This window comes from Chenopodium album, chromosome 10 (genome assembly GCF_948465745.1).
Source record: "Chenopodium album chromosome 10, dcCheAlbu1.1, whole genome shotgun sequence".
Classification (NCBI taxonomy): domain Eukaryota; kingdom Viridiplantae; phylum Streptophyta; class Magnoliopsida; order Caryophyllales; family Amaranthaceae; genus Chenopodium; species Chenopodium album.
In genome coordinates, this window is record NC_137843.1 from 36,716,839 (window position 1) to 36,739,464 (window position 22,626).

Sequence of the window (22,626 nt, forward strand, 5' to 3'; positions counted from 1 at the left end):
AATAGTTTTATTTGTGCATTAAATTCAACCAACATAGATAAACAGGTTTAGGGTTAGTCTGTTGATTGCATGCTAGTCAAAAAGCGCGCATGAATACGAGAAGAATAAAGTAGAGGCCTATTTAGGGGAGGTTCAATCTCTTTTAGGTTGGATTTGTACCTTCATCCCCGAACCCTATTTGGTTCAAGACCTTTTGGAGTTGACGATCTCCTGGATCGTTAAGGGGTGTAATCTTCACCTTGTGAACGGTTTACAAGTTCCTAAAACTTGTTGGCAACTTTTTTGCTCTAGCTTCCTTCCCTTTGGACGCCACCATGCTTAATTGTATGATCACGGTGGGGTTCAAGCTTGGGGTTAATGGTTTGAAATATTCCCTACAGAGGTCGTCGTAATTTCGAGGCTAGCTTTCGAAGTAAGAGCCCCTCGAGGTCGGGCGAAGCACGCGTCAAAGGTATAATTATTATCTTAATCTTGTCATTAAGTTAATTATGTTTATGGTTTTATTTATTGCGAGTGCGGTCTTGGTTTTGGGTTTATTTCCGCAGTGAGTTGGACTCACCAAACCCCAATAGCGGTATCGGGGCCTCGCTCGTTTATTTTTAAAATCATATTATTTTTCGAGGTGTTTTATGGCTTAATTTTTCTGGTTTTAAGTTGCTAATTAGATTAGTAGCTCGTTTTATTAATTTTAATCCCATATTAGAGCTGACTTTAGCTCCCGAACCCAGATTTCGACCCAAAAATAGTGAATTTTGGGTGGAAAAGGCGTTCTGGAAATGGTTTAACCTTTCTAGGACTCTTTTTTTAGCCAAAAAACGACCAGAAATGCACTTTTCGAGGGATTTTTCGTTTTGACGAAAAATTTTAAGTCTTTCTAACATTGAAAATTAATTGCATATTTATGGTGGTTATGTAATTGGTTCAATACATATTTTATATGCTATTTTAAACCTCTTTAGGCATGATTACTTTGTTGTAATTTGTGTTTGAAGCTTGGTTTTATTTTTCACATAATTGCAAATTAATTGCATTAAGTGTGAAATTATTGTTCTTTGAGGCTTCTAAGTACTAAAGATTCAATCTTTAATTATGTTAAGTGATTGAAACTTTAAAGTTACTAAATTCCATGAATTTTTTGTTAAACTTTGTTGATTTAATCATTTCTAAGTTGATTGGAATCATAAAGTTTGAAACTTGTGATAGAAAATTGTTTATCTTCATATTGGAAGATATAATTTTTCAAGGATTCACAAGTATTAAAGTTGGAATCTTTATTGAACTTATGTTCATTTTTTCCAAACTCCCTTTTACATTGTCAAAATATCAAGATTAATTTAACAAAGTTAATTATTTATTTTGTTGCACCAAGTTAAACCAATTTTATTAAAGAATGGTTCTTGGAATAATTTTTGGTTTTACGCACTTGGATGAATTTATTTAAGTTGGACTTGTTATATTTTCATTTTTCCTCAAAATTAATTGATTCTAAAATTAATTTAGAATTGATTAAGAATGTCACACAAAATCAAGAATTTTTCCCGAGGCAAGAGCAACAAATCGAGGCCTAAGAGCCCCAAGCATGCTCTCGGCCAGCCGGGCTGCTCACGCAACCCACATGGGGCTGCCGAGGCTTCTGGGCGCCTCGAGTGGTGTGTGCGTGCGAGGTGTACACATGAGGCAACAAGCCTGTGCGTGCGTGTGTGCGAGGGAGGCTACTGCTCGCTGCCAGCAACGAGCAGCAGCACGATGCAGCAGCATGGTGCTGTGCACGCTGTGCGTGCTACTATGCTACGCTGGCCGTGGCTGGTGCGAGCATGAGTGCTCGTGTGTGGCTTGGTGCAGCAGTGGTGTGCGAAGGCTGTGCTGCGAGCTTACGGCATGGTGCGCATAGCTAGCAAGCTTGTGCGGCCTCGTGGCTTGTGTTCTTGCACGCCCCGGAGAAGAATCGACGCGTATGCGATATTCTAAGCTATGGATGTGACGCTTAGCATGGGTCACGGCTATGTGCACCTCCCCTTAATTAGCACATATACCACGGTTTTAAGGCGATATTATTTTGCTCTTTAGCCGTTTTATTTATTTTAATTAATCTTGTTTATTTTAATTAAAATTTTGGAGGCTAGGCCTCAGTTTTGAGCGGCGTTGGTAAAATTTAATTTTGACAAATTTTGGGCTTAATTAATTGGATTAATTAAGTTGGATGCGGAATTTAGTGGGAGCTTCAAATATTAATTGCGCTTATTTACATAATCGGTTAAAACAACTTTGACTAGTTTTAATTAGGCGTGTTAATTGGATTAACCACCTAGATTAGTTACTAATTATCGCGTGTTTATGCATTGTTACTTGTTTTATCGTTGTAAATTGCATGGGCCATTCACAAATAGTGAATGGATGAATGGAATGTATATTCTCTCACAGGTTTAACAAAATGGCAACTAGTGGGGCCCGATTAGGATAGAAAATACGGACTGCAATCCGTGATGTATTTTTGTAAATCTAAATACGGTTTGCGTACCGTTGAGTATTTTTGTACCTTAATATTTAGATTAGTCCTAATCGTAGATAAGTCTTGAAGACAGAGGTTCTTGGAAGACAAAGCCATGAAGTTGCAAAATAAGACCTTTTAAAGACTTGAAGAATTCAAGGGGTCATGCTAGTTGCCAAATGTGCATCAAAATGCTTATGCTTTACATATTTATGATCATTTATATATGAATTATATGTTAGATGCGACTATTTATTCAACCAAGAGTGGCTTGGAGCCATTAGCAAAGCGTTGCTTACCTTGGGAGATTGAGTGCTAAAACAAGCCAAAGCATGCTTAGTCACTCTTTGTTTCCTTGGATCTTGGAATCGACTTATTTTCACAAAATAGGGACAATTTTATGTGTAAATAAGACGTTAAATAAGTTTGAAATATGCATGAATTAAATTCAATCTTATTTAAGTATCATGAATGGTTTTTCATTAAAATTCTTTCAATTTTAGAATCATGTCTTCAAGTAACTCAAACAACCAGTTTTCATTGCGCTCAATTCTTGACAAGGAGAAGTTGAGTGGGCCAAATTTTCTTGATTGGCAAAGAAATTTGCGAATTGTTCTCATGCAAGAGCAAAAGGAATATGTCCTTGATGAGGAAATTCCCGACGCTCCTAATGAGGAGGTGACTCAAGCTACCCTAAATCGATGGCAAAGTGCCAATCGGGATGTCAAATGCATCATGTTGCCCACAATGTCTCCCGAGCTTCAAAAGACTTTCTTTGAGAACGAGACAGCTTTTGAGATCATTTCTGAGCTGCAGAATATGTTCCAAGAGCAGGCCCAAACTGAGAGGTTTGAAACCCACATATAGATCCTTGAGAGCAAGCTCAAGAGAGGAGAGTCAGTCAGCCCACATGTACTCAAAATGACAGGATTATTTGAGAACATGGGAAGGCTTGATGCAGGGTATTCAACCGAGATGGCAATTGACATCATTCTCCACTTGCTGCACAAAGTCTATGATCAGTTCAAGATGAACTATAATATGCATAGCATGGAGAAAACCCTCACTGAGCTTCATGGTATGTTGAAGCAAGCCGAAAAAACGCTCAAGGATGAAGGAAAACATGATATGCTCATGGTCAAAAAGGGCAAGCCGTTCAAACGCACGGGCAAAAAAAGAAAGGCTTCAAGGGGAAAGGTAAGAAGAACTTTCCGTCTAAGCCGAAAGCTACCAAGGACAACAAGGAAAAGAAGGTAGTGTCTTCTAAATCTAATTCCGAATGCTTCTATTGTAAGAAGAAAGGACATCGGAAGAGAGATTTCCTCAAATTCAAGGAAGATAAAAAGAACGGAACCATTGCTTCTGAATCAGGTATATTCGTTATATGCTTAAACTTCACTAGCTCAACATCATGGGTAATAGATACCGGATGTGGCTCACACCTTTGTTCCAATTCCCAGGGTCTAAGGAACGTTAGGAAGCTAGCGAAGGGAGAGGTTGAACTCTAGGTTGGCAATGGAGCCAGAATTGCAGCCGTATGCGTGGGAACTCTCAGTTTGTCTTTGCCCTTTGGGCTTGTTTTGGAACTTGAAAGTTGTTACTATGTTCCCAACATTACCTAAAACATTATTTCAATTTCGGCGTTGGACGCCAAAGGTTTTGAATTTCGAGTAAAAGACAATGAATGTTCGTTTCTCGATAATTTTTTATATGGTATTACACATTCTGAAAATGGTCTTTATGTGCTTTCTTTAGACAAACAAGTTTATAATGTGAATAATAGTACCAAAAGAGCTAAGACCATGGAGTCAAATCAAACTTACTTGTGGCATTGTCGTCTTGGCCACATTAACATCAAACGCATCAAGAGGCTTCTACAAGAAGGCGTTCTTGACTCTTTCGATTTAGAATCTTTTGAGAATTGCGAAGAATGTTTATTAGGCAAGATGATAAAGCAGCCATTCTCCAAGATGGGAGAAAGAGCAGGTGACTTATGAGGTTTAATACATACCGATGTATGTGGACCAATGAGCTCCGCCACAAGAAATGGACATCGATATTTCATCACCTTCACGGACGACTATAGTAGATATGGCTATGTCTACCTCATTTCGCATAAATCTGAATCATTTGACAAGTTCAAAGAATTTCAGAGTGAAGTTGAAAATCAGCTTGGCAAGAAAATCAAAGCCCTTCGATCGGATCAAGGTGGTGAATAATTGAGCCAAGAATTCGATGACCATCTAAAAGATGATGGTATACTTTCAGAACTGACACCTCCGGGAACTCCGCAATGGAACGGAGTATCCGAACGGAGAAATCGAACCTTGTTAGACATGGTACGATCAACCATGGGTCTTAGTGATCTTCGTATCTCTTTCTGGGGACACGCACTTTTAACTGCGGCACTAACACTGAACCGTGCTCCATCAAAAGTTGTAGAAAAGACTCCATACGAGTTATGGACGAAGAAACCTCCTAGGTTGTCTTTTCTAAAGATATGGGGATGCGAAGCATATGTCAAGAAATTGCTTTCTGACAAACTTCATCCCAAATCCGATAAGGTTTACTTTGTGGGCTACCCAAAAGAAACCAAAGGGTATTACTTCTACAACAAATCGGAGAACAAAGTGTTTTTTGCTCGCGATGGTGTCTTTTTGGAGAAGGAACACCTTTCCAAAATGACAAGTGGGAGGAAAATCGAACTCGACGAAGTTCATGAGGATGAGAAACAAAGTCAGAATGACAGTCAAAGTGCTCAAACAACATCTGTTGACAAAATTCAAAGTGATCAAAATATGCAAAGTTGAACCGACAATGCAAATGCTCAGTCCATTACACTACGTAGGTCTTAAAGGCCGAGATCTCAACCTGATAGATATCTTGGTTTAGTATTAACCGAGAATGATCATGGATGGAGATGAACCGGCAACCTACAAGCAAGCGATGGCAAGCACCGACTCTGCTAAATGGCAAGAGGCCATGAGATCTGAAATGGATTCCGTGTTTAAAAATCAAGTCTGGGACTTGGTTGACTTACCCGAAGGTTACACACCTATCGGATGTAAGTGGATTTTCAAGTTAAAAACCGACAAAGATGGAAATGTATTCATTTAAAAAGCAAGATTGGTAGCAAAAGGTTATAGACAAGTTCATGGTATTGATTACGATGAAACCTTTTCTCCAGTCGCAATGCTTAAATCCGTTCGGATTTTCCTAGCGATTGCTGCATATTACAATTATGAAATATGGCAAATGGGCGTCAAAGCTGCCTTCCTAAATGGTATTTTGGAAGAAATTGTGTATATGACACAGCCTGAAGGTTTTGTCGACCAAAACAACGCTGGAAAGGAATGCAAGCTTAAGAAGTCCATTTATGGATTAAAGCAAGCAAGCAGAAGTTGGAATCTGCGATTCGATGAAGCCATCAGTAAGTTTGGTTTTATCAAGAATCTAGATGAGTCTTGTGTTTACAAGAAGGTCAATGGGAGTGACATCGCCTTCTTAGTCTTATATGTTGATGACATATTACTCATTGGAAACAGCATTCCGTTATTAGAGTCTGTAAAGGCTTGGCTCGGAAAATGTTTCTCAATGAAAGACTTGGGAGAGGCTCAGTACATACTAGGCATCAAAATCTATAGGGATAGATCGAAAAGGATGATAGGATTGAGTCAAAGTACTTATATTGATAAGGTACTAGCTCGTTTCCAAATGGAAGGGGCCAAGAGAGGTTACCTGCCCATGTCACATGGCATAACCCTAAGCAAGAAGCAGTGTCCAAAGACACTTGATGAGCGAGAAAGGATGAATCAGATTCCATATGCTTCGCTTATTGGATCGATCATGTATGCCATGATATGTACTAGGCCAGATGTATCGTATGCCTTGAGCGATATGAGCCGATACCAATCAGACCCAAGAGAGGGGCATTGGACTGCGGCCAACAATATCCTAAAGTACCTGAAAAGGAACAAGGATAAATTCCTAATCTATGGTGGCAGAGATAAATTAGTTGTTGAGGGTTATACTGACGCAAGCTTCTAGACAGACAGAGACGACTTCAAGTCACAATCTGGGTACATATTCTGTCTCAATGGAGGAGTGTTTAGTTAGAAGAGTTCTAAGCAAAGCACAACTGCAGATTCTACAACTGAAGCCGAACACTTGGCAGCATCTGAGGCAGCTAAGGAGGCAATTTGGATTCGCAAGTTCATTGGTGAACTTGGTGTTGTACCCTCCATCGAGTGACCAATAGACCTCTATTGTGACAACAATGGAGCTATTGCTTAGGCCAAAGAGCCAAGAGAACATCAGAAGGTCAAACATGTCAAGCGGCGATTTCACATGATTCGAGAATGAAAATCAGAAGATGAAATCAGAATTTTTAAAGTTGGAACAAATGACAATGTAGCCAATCCACTGACTAAACCTTTGCCTCAAGTGAAGCACAACAAGCACGTTAAGGCAATGGGAATCAGACACATCGGAGATTAGCTTTGATTTCCTTATTTTAGTGTTTTAATTAATTTTGGACAATTTTAATGTAAAGCACTATGATGAACCATTCAGTTTTGGAGTAATTAAATTTTTCATGCGATTTAAATCACTCCGTTGACTATTTAATTGTGGTTTAGAATTAAATATTGAGTCCATTCGATTCTTGGGTCAAAATAGGGTATCAAGACCAGTCTTGGTAAGGAAACACCTATTAAGTGAACATTGAATGTTATAATCGAAAATTATCCCTAATCGAGGTCATTTAAACGATGGACGATTAATGACCATTTGAGATTAGTGTGTAGTTTGATTTATAGCACCGATTCTTGTGCTACAAGGACATGATTGTCATGAATCATTTGCACAGGTATTGGTTTAGAACCATACTGGATCGACCTATGAGAATACTTTAAGAGAGTAAAAACCATCATAAGTATACTTCTCATTATTGCTATCGAAAACTTTTTCCTCGACCATGAGTATTGTGAGATTTCTTGTTTGATTACTAGTCCGCTTTGATGATTGTCAAACGTCTGCCGTAATAGGGGATTATAACGGCATCACTCGGGCGGCTAGGTCCTCTTAGTAAGAGAAGCTACATTACAAGACTGGAAATGTCCCCCTACTAAAAATTAGGGAAGATGTCTTTGTTGTTTACAAGGCCTCTCGTAGAACGAGACTGTAAAATGCATGGCCGTGCTCGAATGGATTTTAGAAATTATCTGTTAATTGACAGTCGGACTCGGAATCGAGAAACACTTCTGGACGTAATAAGGATGACAAATTAATCTTACCTTATAGTTCATGAAGAGGCATTAAGCGACATAGAAAAAGGGTTATACACTAAAAGCACACTTGTCCGGAAGGACAAGTGGAAGATTGAAAGGAATAGTGTCCTTCAAACAAGTGTATTATTCCGATAGGGGGTTCGGAATAATTAGAAAGCTAATTTTTAGTAAGGTCAAGTGATTGGAATGGCTGGGTGGAGGCTGCTTCCGATCAGTAATATTAATGCATAATTAATATTACGGCTTAATCTTGACTGAACCCTTCGGGTCACACCCAAGCAACTATCGAGCCAAAGTGACGAATTAATTAGGAAGTAATTAATAAGTCGACCGAGTAATTAATATTTAGACGTCGAAAAATCGAGCTTGGCAATCGCTGATAGCTTTGATTTGATAAGTCGACTGAGTAATTAATAAGTCGACCGAGTAATTAATATTTAGAACGATCGTAATTCTGAAACATTCTTTGGTGCTTGCCAATCGCTGATAGCTTTGATTTTCTTCGAATCCATTCTGATGCGACCTCCGCCCACAAGGTGTACGAGAAAGCCCATTTCTTTATGAGCAAAAGCGCATTTCGCCCACTTCACGAACAAATGATGTTCTCTTAATTTCAAGAAAACTTTCCTCAAGTGCTCCAGGTGGCCTTCAAGGGTGCGGCTAAAGACCACAATGTCGTCCAAATAGACCAACACAAATTTGTCAAGGTACTCGTGGAAGACTTGGTTCATCAACGTACAGATGGTAGCAAGAACGTTTGTTAGCCCAAACGGCATAACTAACCACTCAAAAGATCTGTATCTGGTGACGCATGCCGTCTTTGGTTCGTCTACTTGGGCAATTCAGACTTGATGGTAACCCGATCGAAGATCAAGTTTGGTGAAATAAACAGCATCACCCAATTGGTCGAATAAGTCGGCCACCAAGGGTATAGGATAATGATTCCTCACTGTCAAATTGTTTAAAGCCCGGTAATCGATGCATAATCTCAAATTCCCATCTTGTTTCTTCTGGAAAAGAACCGGTGCACCATACGCGCCTTAGAGGGTCGAATAAACCTGGATTTGAGTAACTTATCAAGCTGTCTGCGCAGTTTCGCTAATTCGGGAGGTGCCATTCGGTGAGGACTCCGCGCTGGAGGTTTGGCTCCCGGCACTAACTCTATGCTATGATCGATGGCTCTCCGAGGAGGGAGTGTTTTCGAAAGCTCCTTAAAAAGAAGGTCAGCAAACTCCTTAAGCAATCCTTTCATGGAAAAAGGGAGGTTCGTCGCATTCTCATCTTCCTTCATCGAGAGAGTAGCAAGGAATATTGGCTCATTTCTCTTCATTCCCTTTTGGAGTTGCATTGCTGACAAGAGATATCCCTTCTGACCTTTCCCTGCTTTAACCGGTGAGCACGTTCGCAGGAGACAGGGATGGTTACCGGCAACAAGTAAGGAGCCCATGTGGGGCATCGGAACAGCTTTACTGACACGGAGAAAATCCATTCCCAATACCATCTCGAAATCATCCATTGCTGCCACAGTGAATTCAAGTGTACCACTCCAGTCTCCAATCTTGCCTTTCACGTTGTTTGAGGTACCGTGGATCGGGCAATCTTCTGCATTGACAGACTTTATACGGCCCCCGCCTTGTACCACTTCCAACCCCAACTGGCTAGCAATCTCCTTGATGACAAAGTTGTGGGTGGCTCTAGTATCAACCATGGCTTGGACCCTTTTTCCATTAATCGATACTTTCACGTACATCAGTTCATTCGGTGGCTATCTAACTTCCAACATATCTGCTTCCAGGGAGTACATGAAACGTATTGAACTTAGTTTCGAGGGTTCCTCTTCATCGTTCTCCGCTTCCTCCCTGCTTTCTACCTTCTCTTGTTCGAATGACATCGAGGAGAGTTTCTTTTGAAGGTTGTCAATTTCCCCCTTGTGGCGACACTCGAACCATTTGTTGAGGCCCACGGCAAAGAATACAAGTGAGGGACTTATCCACGAGGTGGAGCTGGAGGCCGCACCTTTGTTGGACGATGCGAATGCTCCATTTCTTCGAGAGTTGTCTCCCCCACTCTTGTACCTACTCCCCACGCTGTTTGAACTGACTTGGGAGTTCCCGGTGTTGCTCATTGGGGTACTAGATGCTGACCCGCTATTTCCTTTCTTCTGGTTCAATCCCTTATCCGACAAGTAGTCCATCAACCTTTCAGCTGCGGCTATGGCCCCCGACAAGGTGTCTATCTTCTGGCGTCAAATCTCTCTTTGGGCCCAATCCTTCAAGCCCCGTACAAAATTAAACAGGCGGTCCTTCTCGGACATGTCATGGATCTCTAACATGCACGCGAAATATTCTTTCACATAGTCCCGAATAGAGTTCTTATGTTGTAAGGTTGCCAACTTTGTACGGGCCACGAACTCCGTGTTCTTTTGGTATAATTAGGATATGAGTTCCTTCTTTAAATCCTCCCAACTTTGTATATCGGCATACTTGATTCGCCACCAGAGTTTCGCGTCGTCCACCATGTACATTGTGGCCGTGTCAACCTTAATATCATCTTCCAATTGACATATGCGGAAGTATTGTTCCATATCGAAGATGAAGTTAACGACTTCCCTTGAGTCTCTCGCGCCATTAAAAGTCCGAGGTTTAGGAGGTTTTATCTTACGTCCACTTCACCCGAGTCCTCTTTGGGCACGCATCAAGGTAGCACATTTGTCTTCAGCTTCGTCCGCTACTCCTTGAACGAAATTGAGCTGCTCCGTCAACCCATCCACCGTTGACTCAAGCCTTTCTATTTGCTCAGCTTGCTTTATTACTATATCTTTGAGCTTGGGTACTCTTTCTTCGAGTACAGCCTAAAATTTCGATTTCCCTTCAAGCCAGGTAAATTTTTCTTCCCACGTATCAACATGTTCAGGCATCACCATTATGGGCGACTTTAGAATGAGCCTCGGCTATGATAACAACTGTCACGGTCCGAGTGTTCTGACACCAAATCGTGCGGCACACTCTTGTCTATTGGCGACAAGGACGCAAGCCTAGAGTGAAAGAGGTTCATGAGCACACAGCGACACAGACCAAGGGTATCTCAAGGAAGCAGTCGTCAACAACGGGTGCGGAGTCAAGGCTTGTGACAGCCGATGCTTCAAAGCGGGCACAAGAGAAACCAACGAGATAAAGGCGTCTTTTGAGGTTTCTTGGTTTGGTGGGGGATGCTTTAAAACAATGTAAGCACAATATCTATAAAGGCTTAAAACAACACACAAATATTAAAACAATAGCAATGGGGTAAGGAGCTATGATTCAATAACCATTCACTTCTTAAAGAGCTTTATATTGATTCCATAGAGAAATACAAGTGAACACTGAAACTACAGTAACACAATAATTCTCCCTAGCATCTAGAAAGTAAAAAGAAAAGACTTAGAAGGAAAAACACAAGGGGAAAACAAGGAAAAAGAAAGGGGTACATAGAGAGAGAGGCGGATTCTAACACGTAGATACTAGTATTTGAATTATTTTGGTTATGTCTTGAAAACGGAGGTTCCTGGAAGACGAAGCCATGGAGTTGAAAAATACGACCCTTGAAGAGTTGAAGACTAAAGGGGTCATGCTAATTGACAAATGCATCATTTATTTATGTTTTCGATATATATTTATGATTATATAATATACATGAATTATATGTTAGATGCATGTTTAGGATTTCGAATGTTGGGATGATTAATTAAGTTCACTTAAATCAACCAACATAGAAACCCTAGGTCACTAAAATATTGAGTAAAATTTGTCATTCCAAAAAAACACTCATCGACCTATTAAGAGTAGTGATGGGCTACGCTAAAGCGAGACATCGCTATTATTTCAAAGGATACGTAAGGTATGATGATGGGTTTGCCAAAGCAAGACATCGCATACATGTTGGTTTTGGTTATACTCAACGATATGAGTGATAGATTCCTAACATGTCATGGCAAAGTGGATAAGTTGTTGAGAGACCATTAGATGCGACGATTTATCTAACCAAGAGTGGCTTGGAGCCATTAGCAAAGAGTTGCTTACCTTAGAATATTGAGTGTTAAGACAAGGAAAAACATGCTTAATCACTCATTGATTCTTTGGATCTTGGAATCGCCTTATTCTTGCCGAATGGGGACAAATTTAATGCGTGGATAAGACGCTTAATAAGATTGAAAGTTTGCATGAATGCTTTTAAATTTAAAACTTATTATGTTATTTTCTTGATAAATGGTTATACTTTGCACTTATATTTGTAGAATTCCAAATCAAACTATATTGTTTTTCGTGATTTGTAAAGGAAATCTTTGAGAATAATTCTCAAAGAAAGGAAAGAAATTTCTAAAATACAATTCTCATAAATGACTTTATAAGTCTGAAAGGACGGTTGGACATCATGTATTCAAAATAGTAGGTAGTTTTGATAAACATGAAGTATTGAGTTGGAAACTCAAAATTGTCAATGCTTGACAACCAACATATCTTTTATCTTTATACGCTGGTGAGCACAACTCATTGATGTATTAATTCAAGTACGAATTAAAGGAAAAGATGGAACTTTGTTATACGGCGCACTAGATGCTTAATTATGCCTAACAAAGTATAAAAGTCAAAAACACTTAAAGAAATGGTTCTTAATGATTATGAGATGAAGTATGATAAGAAATATAGGAAACAAGGAATAAAGAAAAGGAATAAGATTCCATTTCTACTAAAGAGTTCATGTTAACTTAGCAAGTCATTATCTTCACAAGTATCAAATAATGCTTGAGTGTTCCACTTTAAAAGTGACCTCAAATTATTGAAATTAAGCTAAGTTATTGACTTACAAGCTTAGAATAAAGCAAAAAAAGCTACATTAGTTGTAAGGTTGTATGCTTTGTTTAAAGACATTTTAAGCTAAGGCTGGAACAAATAAATGGTTATTTTGTTCCATAATCAGCAAACAATCCGTTAACACACGGAAAGACTCATATTCAAAGAGCAATAGTTGCGAATTTGTTTGAACGGCATGGTTTCTACACCATGAGTCAGGAATGCTTGATTATAAACAAACATTTCCCTAACATGAAAACTCACAATACTTCAAATCATAGGCATGATTTGTGTTCCGAACATCTTTAGCAATGTCACATTAACAAGAACGTACTCAAGTCTATAAAGGCTCTTGACAGTTGATCGATTCGGAATCATTCTAAGACAAGCAAGTCTTACTTGTTAAAAACCGACAAAGTAAAGAGATATTGTTCTTAGCATAGATAATTGACTCCAAACGCTAAAAAATATTCAGTTACTTCAAAGTTTCACGAAAAATTTGAAAGAATATGGCTATATTCATCAAATGTGAACAAAACTTGACCTTGAGTAGCTCAAGAGTTCAATGAAGACGATGGGGGATAAGCTTCATCGTCGAGAGGGAAACAGCCCGGATCACAGAATCGAATTGGCAAGATATCAAAATGTCTAGATTAGATCAATCGATGTTTGCTTGAAACAAGCATGACCATCACAAAATTATGAAATTGAAATTTTCATAAATAACTCCACAAAGAACATAGTGTGTCTTCACGGAGACCTCGATGCCATTTAAAAATGACTCGAACAATGATAGATCACATCCCTTCCTATAGAACTCTTAAAGATTTGCACAAATGACTAATGTTACACTATACAAAATGTCAAATCTAAGAAAGGACACCATATTCAGTTATGGATAGAAATAACTTCTAAACGTCTTTTCAAGTATATGTCAAAAACTCTTAGCCTCAATGGGAGCTCACTAGCTCAGTGGGAGCTAAGTGACTCAGTGGGAGCTCACCGGCTTAGCAAGTGGTAGGTGGCTTAGTGGGAGCTTAATGGCTCATTAAAGGCTAAGTAGCTCAAGTAGGAGCTAACTGTTTGTTTCACAATGAACTTTTACCCAAAAACAATATACATGTCTCTTTGTAAGCATTCAAGTGAGACTACGGGCATTACCTCCACAACCTAAGTGAGAACATAATGTTTGTTGCTCTAAGTGGTGTCTTTCTGGAAAGTAACACATTTCCAGAACGACAAGTGGGAGGGAAATGAACTCGATGACTATTGAGCTTAGCAACAAACTAGAATTGAGAATCTCGGAAGACTCAAAAGGGTTTTATGAGAATGATTGATTAAGAATACTTGATCAAGAATACTCAAAAGGACTTTACAAGTGACTTAAAAGAGAATTCATTACTCGCAAAGTTCTGAAAAGTTGGAGTAAGATCAAGATAAACGAAGGGCTTTGGAAGCGCGCTTTGGAAGCGCCTTGAAACTCATTGTTTGATGCAATAACCCTGTATAGGTATAGAATTCACTAAAGTTTTGGATTGAATCCTATAAATTTTCTAATAAGTTAGAAATTAACCTAAAACTTACAAGCATAATATTTACTATTAGATAGTAAGGGAATAATGCCTTGTAAAATAGTTACGGTAAATCCAAATTCTGAATAATGGTTAGAGGCCATAAAATCTGAAATAGACTCCATGTTTGAAAATCATGTTTAAAACTTGATTAATTTGCATGAAGGGTGAAAGACCCATCGATCGCAAATAATTTTTCAAGGAGATAACTAACAAATGTGGAAATGTATATGCATACATAGCTAGATTGGTTGAAAATGATATAATTAAATTCACAGAGTTGATTTTAATAAAAACCATTCACCAATCGGAATGTTCAAATCTTTTCGTTGTTATTCTAGCAAAATTGGACATATGAAATATGGCAAAATAGATACCAAAACCGCCTTTCTAAAATAGGATTTTGGAAGTGACTATGAAAATAGTCTAAGGGTTTTGAAAATCTAAATAATGCTAGATTTGAAAGCAAGCTCAACAAATCCATTATGGGATTGAATGAAGCATTACATAAAGGAATTGGAACGTGTTTTCTTATAAAATTAATAAAAGGATTAACTTATGGAAAAACATAGAAATTCTTGTGAATAAAAAGTTTTGTGGGAGCAAGAGTCAATCTTGTAAGGTCCAACAAGAAGTTTACGAACTCTGTTGTAAATTAACTATCAAATGTTAAATGCTTAGATTTGAAAGTATATTCAACAATGGACCAAGCAAAAGATGACACTTAGTACATATTGGGAATTAAGATCTATTATATAGACTTAATAAAATGTTTGAACGAGTAAAGGAATTTACCGTATTAAACATGAATTGGAGGACTTAAAAGGCTTTCGACCCGCATGTATAAAACTGAGTAACTGTTTGAACTAAGTATAAGCTAGGCTAAATATTAAGTTAAACAAGAAAGACTATAGTAGAGACTTTCAACCGTATCACATAGCAAACAAGTTAGCAAAACTCAGTGTAACTGGATGAGCTAAAATGTCACATGGATGGAATAAGATTGAGAATCATTCTACAAATTAAATCCATCATGTACGCTACGATATAGAATCGTCACAAGACTTACTTTCTTAGAGCATGTGAAGTATGTATATAGTACTAATCAACCTGAATCTATGTAATAGATCGTTAGATTATGGCCAAGAACATCCAAAGCACTTGGATAAGTATGAGGATGAATTCCTGACGCATGGAAACGATATAATTTGAGTATTGATGTTGCAAGCACAAACCTTAAGAAGGATCAGATCCTTAACAAGGATGCCATTTGTAAGCACGAGCTAAGAAGCGTCGTGGCTTGAGAACGGTAACATGGATGTGCATCCATGTGTAATGTGTGGAAATTAAGGTAAATTTACACGATCACAAGTGATTAGGGTATCCCAAATCATTAAGAGTCGTTTGATGTGAAACCCAAGCAAAGCATCATTAGAAAGTCTACTAAAATATATGTTGAGAATATGGTTGCCTTAAAGACAAAAATAAAAAAGATGTTAAATGAAAAGTTCGTTGTTAAACGTTGATGATTGTAGGTTGTCAAGTTGAAGATCTCAATCATGAAGATGAGTGGGAGCCATCACTTGGACAATAAATCCTAAATCACATATAATCCATGACACTCTCAAATTTTATCATCTTATTATGAAAGTGATCAATAATGAAGATGCTAATATTAGCAAAGTAATTATAACTAAACCTATGCAATAAGTGAACGACAACATTTAAAATTACACGAAAGAAATCAAGCATATTAAATATGGGTGTGATTCCTATAAATGTTTTATAAGGAGTGTTGCTCTTAAAACATTTGGAAAAACCATTTATCATAAAATGAACCATTCAGGTTTTGGAGTAATTTAATTTCATGCAATTTTATCACCCCGTTTTCATTTAATTGTGGTTTAAAATTAAATTATGAGTCCATTCGATTTTGAGAATATTCAAAATAGGGTATCAAGACCAGTTTTGGATAAAAAAAACACCTATTAAGTGAACATTGAATATTATAATCGAAAATTATCCCTAATTGAGGTCATTTAAATGATGGATGCTTAATAACCGCTTGAGATTAGTGTATAGTTTGATTTATAGCACCGTTTCTTGTGCTACAAGGACATGATTGTCATGAATCATTTGCACAGGTATTGGTTTAGAACCATACTGGACTGACCCATGAGAATACTTTAAGAGATTTAAAAATCGTTATAAGTATACTTCTCATTATGGCTATCGGAACTTCTTTCCTAGACCATGAGTATTGTGAGTTCTCTTGTTTGAGTACTAGTACGTTTTGATGTTAGTCAAACGTCTATCGTAAAAGGAGATTATAAAGGCAACACTCGGGCGGGTAGGTCCTCTTAGTAAGAGAAGTTACATTACAAGACTAGAAATGTCCCCCTACTAAAAATAGGGAAGATGTCTTTGTTATTTACAAGGCCTTTCGAAGAGCGAGACTGTAAAATGCATGGCCGTGATCGGATGGATTTTAGAAATCATCTGTTTGTTGACAGTCGGACTCGGATTCGAGAAACACTTCTGGACGTAATAAGGATGATGAATAAATCTTACCTTATATTTCATGAAGAGACATTAAGTGACATAGGAAAAAGGCTATACACTAAAAACTCACTTGTCCCCAAGGACAAGTGGGAGATTGAAAGGAATGGTGTCATTCGAACAAGTGCATTATTCCGATAGAGGGTTCGGAGCTGTTAAAAAGCTATTTATTCAATAACTTCAAGTGATCGGAATGCCTAGACAGAGGCCGCTTTCGATCAGTAATATTAATGGATAATTAATATTACAGCTTAATCTTGACTGAACCCTTCAGGTCAAACCCAAGAAACTAACGATTCGACGCGATGAATTAATCCGAAAGGAATTAATGAGTCACTCGAGTATTATAAACAAAGACGTCGGATTCTGAGCTTAGGATTCTAAGCTTAGAGCGTCAGAACCGAATCTCAAAAGTCGGGCCAAAATTTAGGAATTGGCGAGACGAAAAAATGCTTCTAACAAGTAAAAACCCTAGCCACGCGAAGTTTAAGGAAGCGCGGCAAATATAAGCGCGCCACGTGGCAGAGCACATGGCAGTACGCCATGTGGCAGCACACGTGGCAGCCACCAAGTGGCATCGCGCCACGTTTGCAGCCACCAAGTGGCAGCGCGCCAATGTGGCGGTGTGACACGTGGCAGCGCGCCACGTTGGCAGCCACTAAGTGGCAGCGTGCCTTGTGGCAACGGGCCGCGGACCCGTTTGACGGGTAATGGACGCGAGCCGCAGGATGGCGACCTAACCGAACCCAACTTGGGGCTAAAGGTTGGGTGCCACATGATTAGCTCACAATGCATGTGAGTTGCCTTGGGGAGCAAGTGTGGAAGTGGTCCTCACCTAACCATGTGACACTTGTTACTTTGTTATTTCTTGGTTTATTAAACTAATGATTAAATTCAACATTTTTTATATGTGGGATTTTTTTGTGAAATAGTCCCACATTGAAAGATGAGTGGAATTCACAAGGAAGCATTTCTTATAAATAGCCAAGGTATGCTTTAGGATTATTCACTTGAGTAAGAGCTCAATTAGGCATCTACACTTGAGAGAAAACCTATAATCTCATAAATTAATCGGGTAGTGTTTTTGGTCGGACTTGGCTAACCTCCAAGTATTAGACCGGTCGGGTCAAGTTGCGAGTAGACTTTCGTTGGAGGTACTTGCCATTTGTGAGACTCGGCTTTTCTCAAGTAAGATTTCCATCCGAGTGAGCGAAGCACGCTTCAAGGGTAAATTAGTCTTTTCTCTATTCTTGTTAATTATGTATTTTGTTATATTAATTGTGAGTTTGTTCTTGGACTCGTGTTTTATTTCCGCGATGAGTCGGACTCATCGAAACCCAACAACATTAGCTAGCATATGGAAGGCGAGATTCAATTCTAGAGGAAAGTAGTTTTGAAAGGTTTAATTGGGTTATTTGTGGGTAGTTACACCCACCTTAATCAAGTAATATCTTTCCTTGCTCCTCCTCTAATGGTTGGTGACTTGTTCGACATATGTTGGTATTGTTGGTTTGATTTTTTTCTTTTCCCCTCCCATGTATTATTTTATTTATGTTTGAGCATGTTATCTCATTCAAGTTTGGGGGAGGGTATTCTATCATGTTTGGTGGGATGTTGATTTATATATGTCATGCACGATTGAATATGCATTTCCATGCTCTTTATTTTGAAAAACTCCAAAAAGATTTTTGTTTCTATCAAGGCAAATTTACATTGTGTTTGTTTTGTTCTTGCTTTGGACATAATACTTTTGGACTTGTATAGTTGAATGTTTTTCTTCTTAAATGATAATGGTGTGCACGGTTTGAGAGTATATTTGGTTGATTCTAGGATAGAGTATGCTAAGGTAGTGTCTTTAGAACTTTTGGGACCTTGAAGCCGGATTCTAATTGTTTTTGAAAATTTGAAATTACTCCCTTTTGGTGAATTTGAAACTAATAGTGAGTTATTGCTACAACCATGTGATGTTTAATTTTTTTTCAAGCCTTCTACCTATCTTGCATGAGGAGCACATGGATCCATGACTATTGTGTGCTTTATCTAGAATTTGACTCGTCTCCTGAGATCGCGACCGAGCCATTTAGGAAGGACAAATGCATCTTTTCGAAGTGGTAATTTTTACTTTTATAGGATAATTTTCTGCTTTCTTGCTAACCATTTGAGCCTTATACCTTTGTTTTTTTCAAGCCACATCTTTAGCTTTTGAGCCTTTTGTTTCATTCTTGTTCCCATCATTGGTTTTTGTGAAGCATTGGTCTCTATTGTTGGAGTTTTGGTGGATGAGAATGATTGTTTGGTTCTTTTAATGAAAACAAGTTTGTGTTGTCAATATTTTGTGAATAAAAAGCAAATGCAAAGTTGAAAAAACCATCCATAGTCAAAAGAGGCAAGGACAATGAAATAATGTGAAAAATAGAAAAATGAAAAAAAATGAGAAAAAGCAAAGCAAATTCTAATGCTTTGACAAAAGTGAAAAAAAAAATTAAAAAAAAATGAAAAATCCAAAAATATTTTGATATAAGTGTATTTCTCCCTATTTTAAGCATTGAGGACAATGCTTTGTTCAAGCTTGGGGGGAAGCATTCTTACGCTTTTTGTATATATGTTTGTGATTTTTCCTTTGAATAAGCTTGGGGTGTTGGTGTTTTTGTTTGGTGATTACTTGTTTTGGGTGTTGAGATTTGGCCAATCTTTGCTTCACAATTTAGGTATATCACCAAATTTCAAATTTTAGCCTACCATCACCCTTTTCGCCCTTACATTACAACCCTTCTCAATACCTTTTGACTTTTTTGGTTGAGTCACAAATCGGTGGAGGGAAATGTGAGTCAAGCTTATAGTCGAGATGTCGAGTAGCCTCAAACTTCTTTCTTTTCCGGTTCCTTCGATTAACCGTTGAGATGCTCACTAAAGGTAGATTTGAAGCTAATTGGGAGAATGTGTTAAAAATGTTTTGAGATGAAAGTGAATTGTGTTTCATTAGTTCTCTATGCTTAGCATATCCTATGTTTAAATCAGCATTGGATATCTTGAAATGTGCACTCCCTTATTTGTTTAGAAATAATTGCATCCATTTGTGCTTGTTCATTTGCAAAGTCCATTCATGAACATTTGTTTTCTTTTCTTTTCTTTTTGCTTCTTTTTCATTCTTTGCCTTGTTTGTTTGGTTTGTGAGATTTATGGATTAATCTCTTAGGAAACTCTTACAAGAGCATCACTCGTCCTCTAGGGCGATCTAGGGGTTTAAATGGCTTGTCTTTAGTTGCTAAAATTGACCGTGATTCCTACGAAAGTGAGTTAGTGTATATTCTTGTCTCTTCTCTTCTTCTTTTGTTTGTTTGAATAAAATCATTATTTTTCCCTTACTTGTTTTGGTTTTTCTCGAGGATGACCAAAAGTTAAGTTTGGGGGCATTTGATGAGTGTCATTTATGGCACTCATTTGATAAGTATTTAGCTTGTTTTTACCTTCTTTTCATAGCTTTCCTTCTTAATAAATGCTTAGTTTTATGCATTTTCTCTTTATTTCCCTTTTCTCTCTTGTTTTGTGTTTTTATGGTTTTTCTTTTGTTTTCTCCTTTATTTCTCCACTTTTCGTGGTTGTAGGTATTGCACGAGGTTCGGGTCTCGATATTGATGGTTTTCTAAGTTGGAAGATAATTTTTAAGTAGACTCATAGCATTGGAAAAGCTCAACATGCAAGGAAGTGGGTGCTCCAAGTTCTAGCTCTTGCACTCTCAAGCCGTAACCTCGTAAAAGGTGGTGTTGGACCCACCGAAGAGTCCATTTGAATCTGCCATGTTTAGTGTTGATTACCATCAAATGCGTGCTCTTGAAGGCCCCAATTGCGAACGCACAAAACGGCGAGAAAGTCGGAAGAAACCTAGAAGAGAGCGGGCGCGCAAGCCCTTGTGCGCGGGCGCGTGTGACCTATGCGCGGGCACGCGTGGCCTGTGTGCGGGGGCGCGTGGCCTGTGAGCGGGCGCTCCTCTCTGTTTTCCGGATTCGCTCGATTTCGTTTTACGCGCCTCTATAAATACCTTTCTTGACCCGATTTTTGTGAGAAGTTTGGAGACATAATTTTGATCATAATTTTAGCTTAGTTGAGAGTTTCTCTCTCTGGATTTAGGGTTAGTTTTAGGAGTAGAGTTAGAGAGAGAAAGAGTGGAATTTCATTGGGATTTGAGAGATTGAAGATTAAAGGTGACAATTGTATTAAAGATCTCCATAATCAATCAATGAGGATTTGTAACTCTATCTCATTTTATTGCTTTGTTTAATTTCATGTTTGTTTTGTTTGGTTTTGATGTTTGATCTTGATTAGTGTAATTGTTCTTCATATTTTGTTGATTCTTGATTTATTTAGTTGTTTGTTGATAGATACAAGAAGCCCTTAAAACCCCAAAGTCGTCAATGAGAACGAGTGAGGTCTCGTGAGGGTTTCCCAAGAGGTTAATCCACAAATCTCTCAAACCAAACAAACAAGGCAAAGCATGAAAAATAAACCAAAAGGAAAGAAAAGAAAACAAATGTTCATGAATGGACTTTTGCAAATGAACAAGCACAAATGAATGCAATTCTTTCTAAACAAATAATGGAGTGCACGTTTCATGATATCCAAGGTTGATTGAAACATAAAATATGCTAACCATAGAGAACTAATAAGACACAATTCACCTTTATCCCAAACAATCTTACCGCATTCTCCCTACTAGTTACAAATCCACCTTTAGTGACCATCTCAATGATTCCTCGAAGGAACCAAAAAAGAAAAAATTCTAGGCCTACTCGACATCTTGACTATGCAAATCGCTCCATAGACTTGACTCATATCTCCCTCCATTGACTTGTGACTCAACCAAAAAAGTCAAAAGGTCTTGAAAAGGGTTGTAATGTAAGGGCGAAAAGGGTAAAGGTAGGGTAAAATTTGAAATTTGGTGGTATACCTAAATTGTGAAGCAAAGAGTGATCAATCCTCAGTAACATAATCAAGCAATCGCCAAACAAAAACACCAATACCCCCAAGCTTATTCAAAGACAAAATCACAAACATATATACAAAAAGAGTAAGAACAATTCCCCCCAAGTTTAAATGGAGCATTATCCCCAATGTTCAAAATAAGGAGAAATATACTTACATCAAAATATTTTTGAGCTTTTCACTTTTCTCATTTTTATCACTTTTGCCAAAGCATTTGCTTGTGCTTTGCTCTTTCTCATTTTTTCTTCTTTTTTTTTTTTTCTATTTTTCACTTTATTGCATTGTCCTCGCCTCTTTTGACTATGGACGGCTTTTTCAACTTTGCATTTGCCTTTATCCACAAAATATTCACAATACATACTTGCTTCAACATAAGAACCAAATATTCAAACTCATACACCAAAGTCTCCAACAATAAGGATTAATTGCTTCACAAAAACCAAGAATGGAAACAAGAATGAAACAAAAGGCTCAAAAGCTAAAAATATGGCTTGAAAAGAAGGTAAATGGCACAAATGGTTAGCAACGAGGCAAATGTAAACCCAAAACAAAGAAAATAAAATCTATTCTAGAAAAAGAAAAATTACCACCCCGAAAAGATGCATTTGTCCTTCCCAAATGGTTCGGTTGCGATCTCAAGAGATAAAAGTCAAATTCTAGATAATGTAAACGATAGTCAAGGATCTATGTGCCGCTCGATCAAGAAATGTAGAAGGCTAGAAAAGTGAAACCTCACATGGTTGTAGCAAAAATTCACTTTTGGATTCAAATCCATAGGAAGCAACACCATCTTCCCACAAACAAGTAGACTAGGGCTTCAAGGTCCCAAAAGTTCTAAACAATTACCTTACCATACTCTATCCTAAAGTCAACCGAGCATATTCTCAAACCGTGCACAACGTTACCATTTA

At 38.1% G+C, this 22,626-nt stretch overlaps 1 protein-coding gene across 1 annotated transcript; it reads right to left on the reverse strand.

The window, feature by feature from the left end:
- Positions 1–8,764: 8,764 nt before the first annotated feature.
- Positions 8,765–9,484, reverse strand: LOC145565167 (uncharacterized). The gene has a single exon (XM_081625251.1). It carries the CDS (start codon positions 9,482–9,484, stop codon positions 8,765–8,767), a length of 720 nt encoding a protein of 239 aa, XP_081481377.1.
- Between the last annotated feature and the right edge of the window lie 13,142 nt (positions 9,485–22,626).

Excerpts from the sequence above, each read along its gene's own strand:
- LOC145565167 (XM_081625251.1), bottom strand. The coding sequence starts at position 9,484 with ATGGTTGATACTAGAGCCACCCACAACTTTGTCATCAAGGAGATTGCT.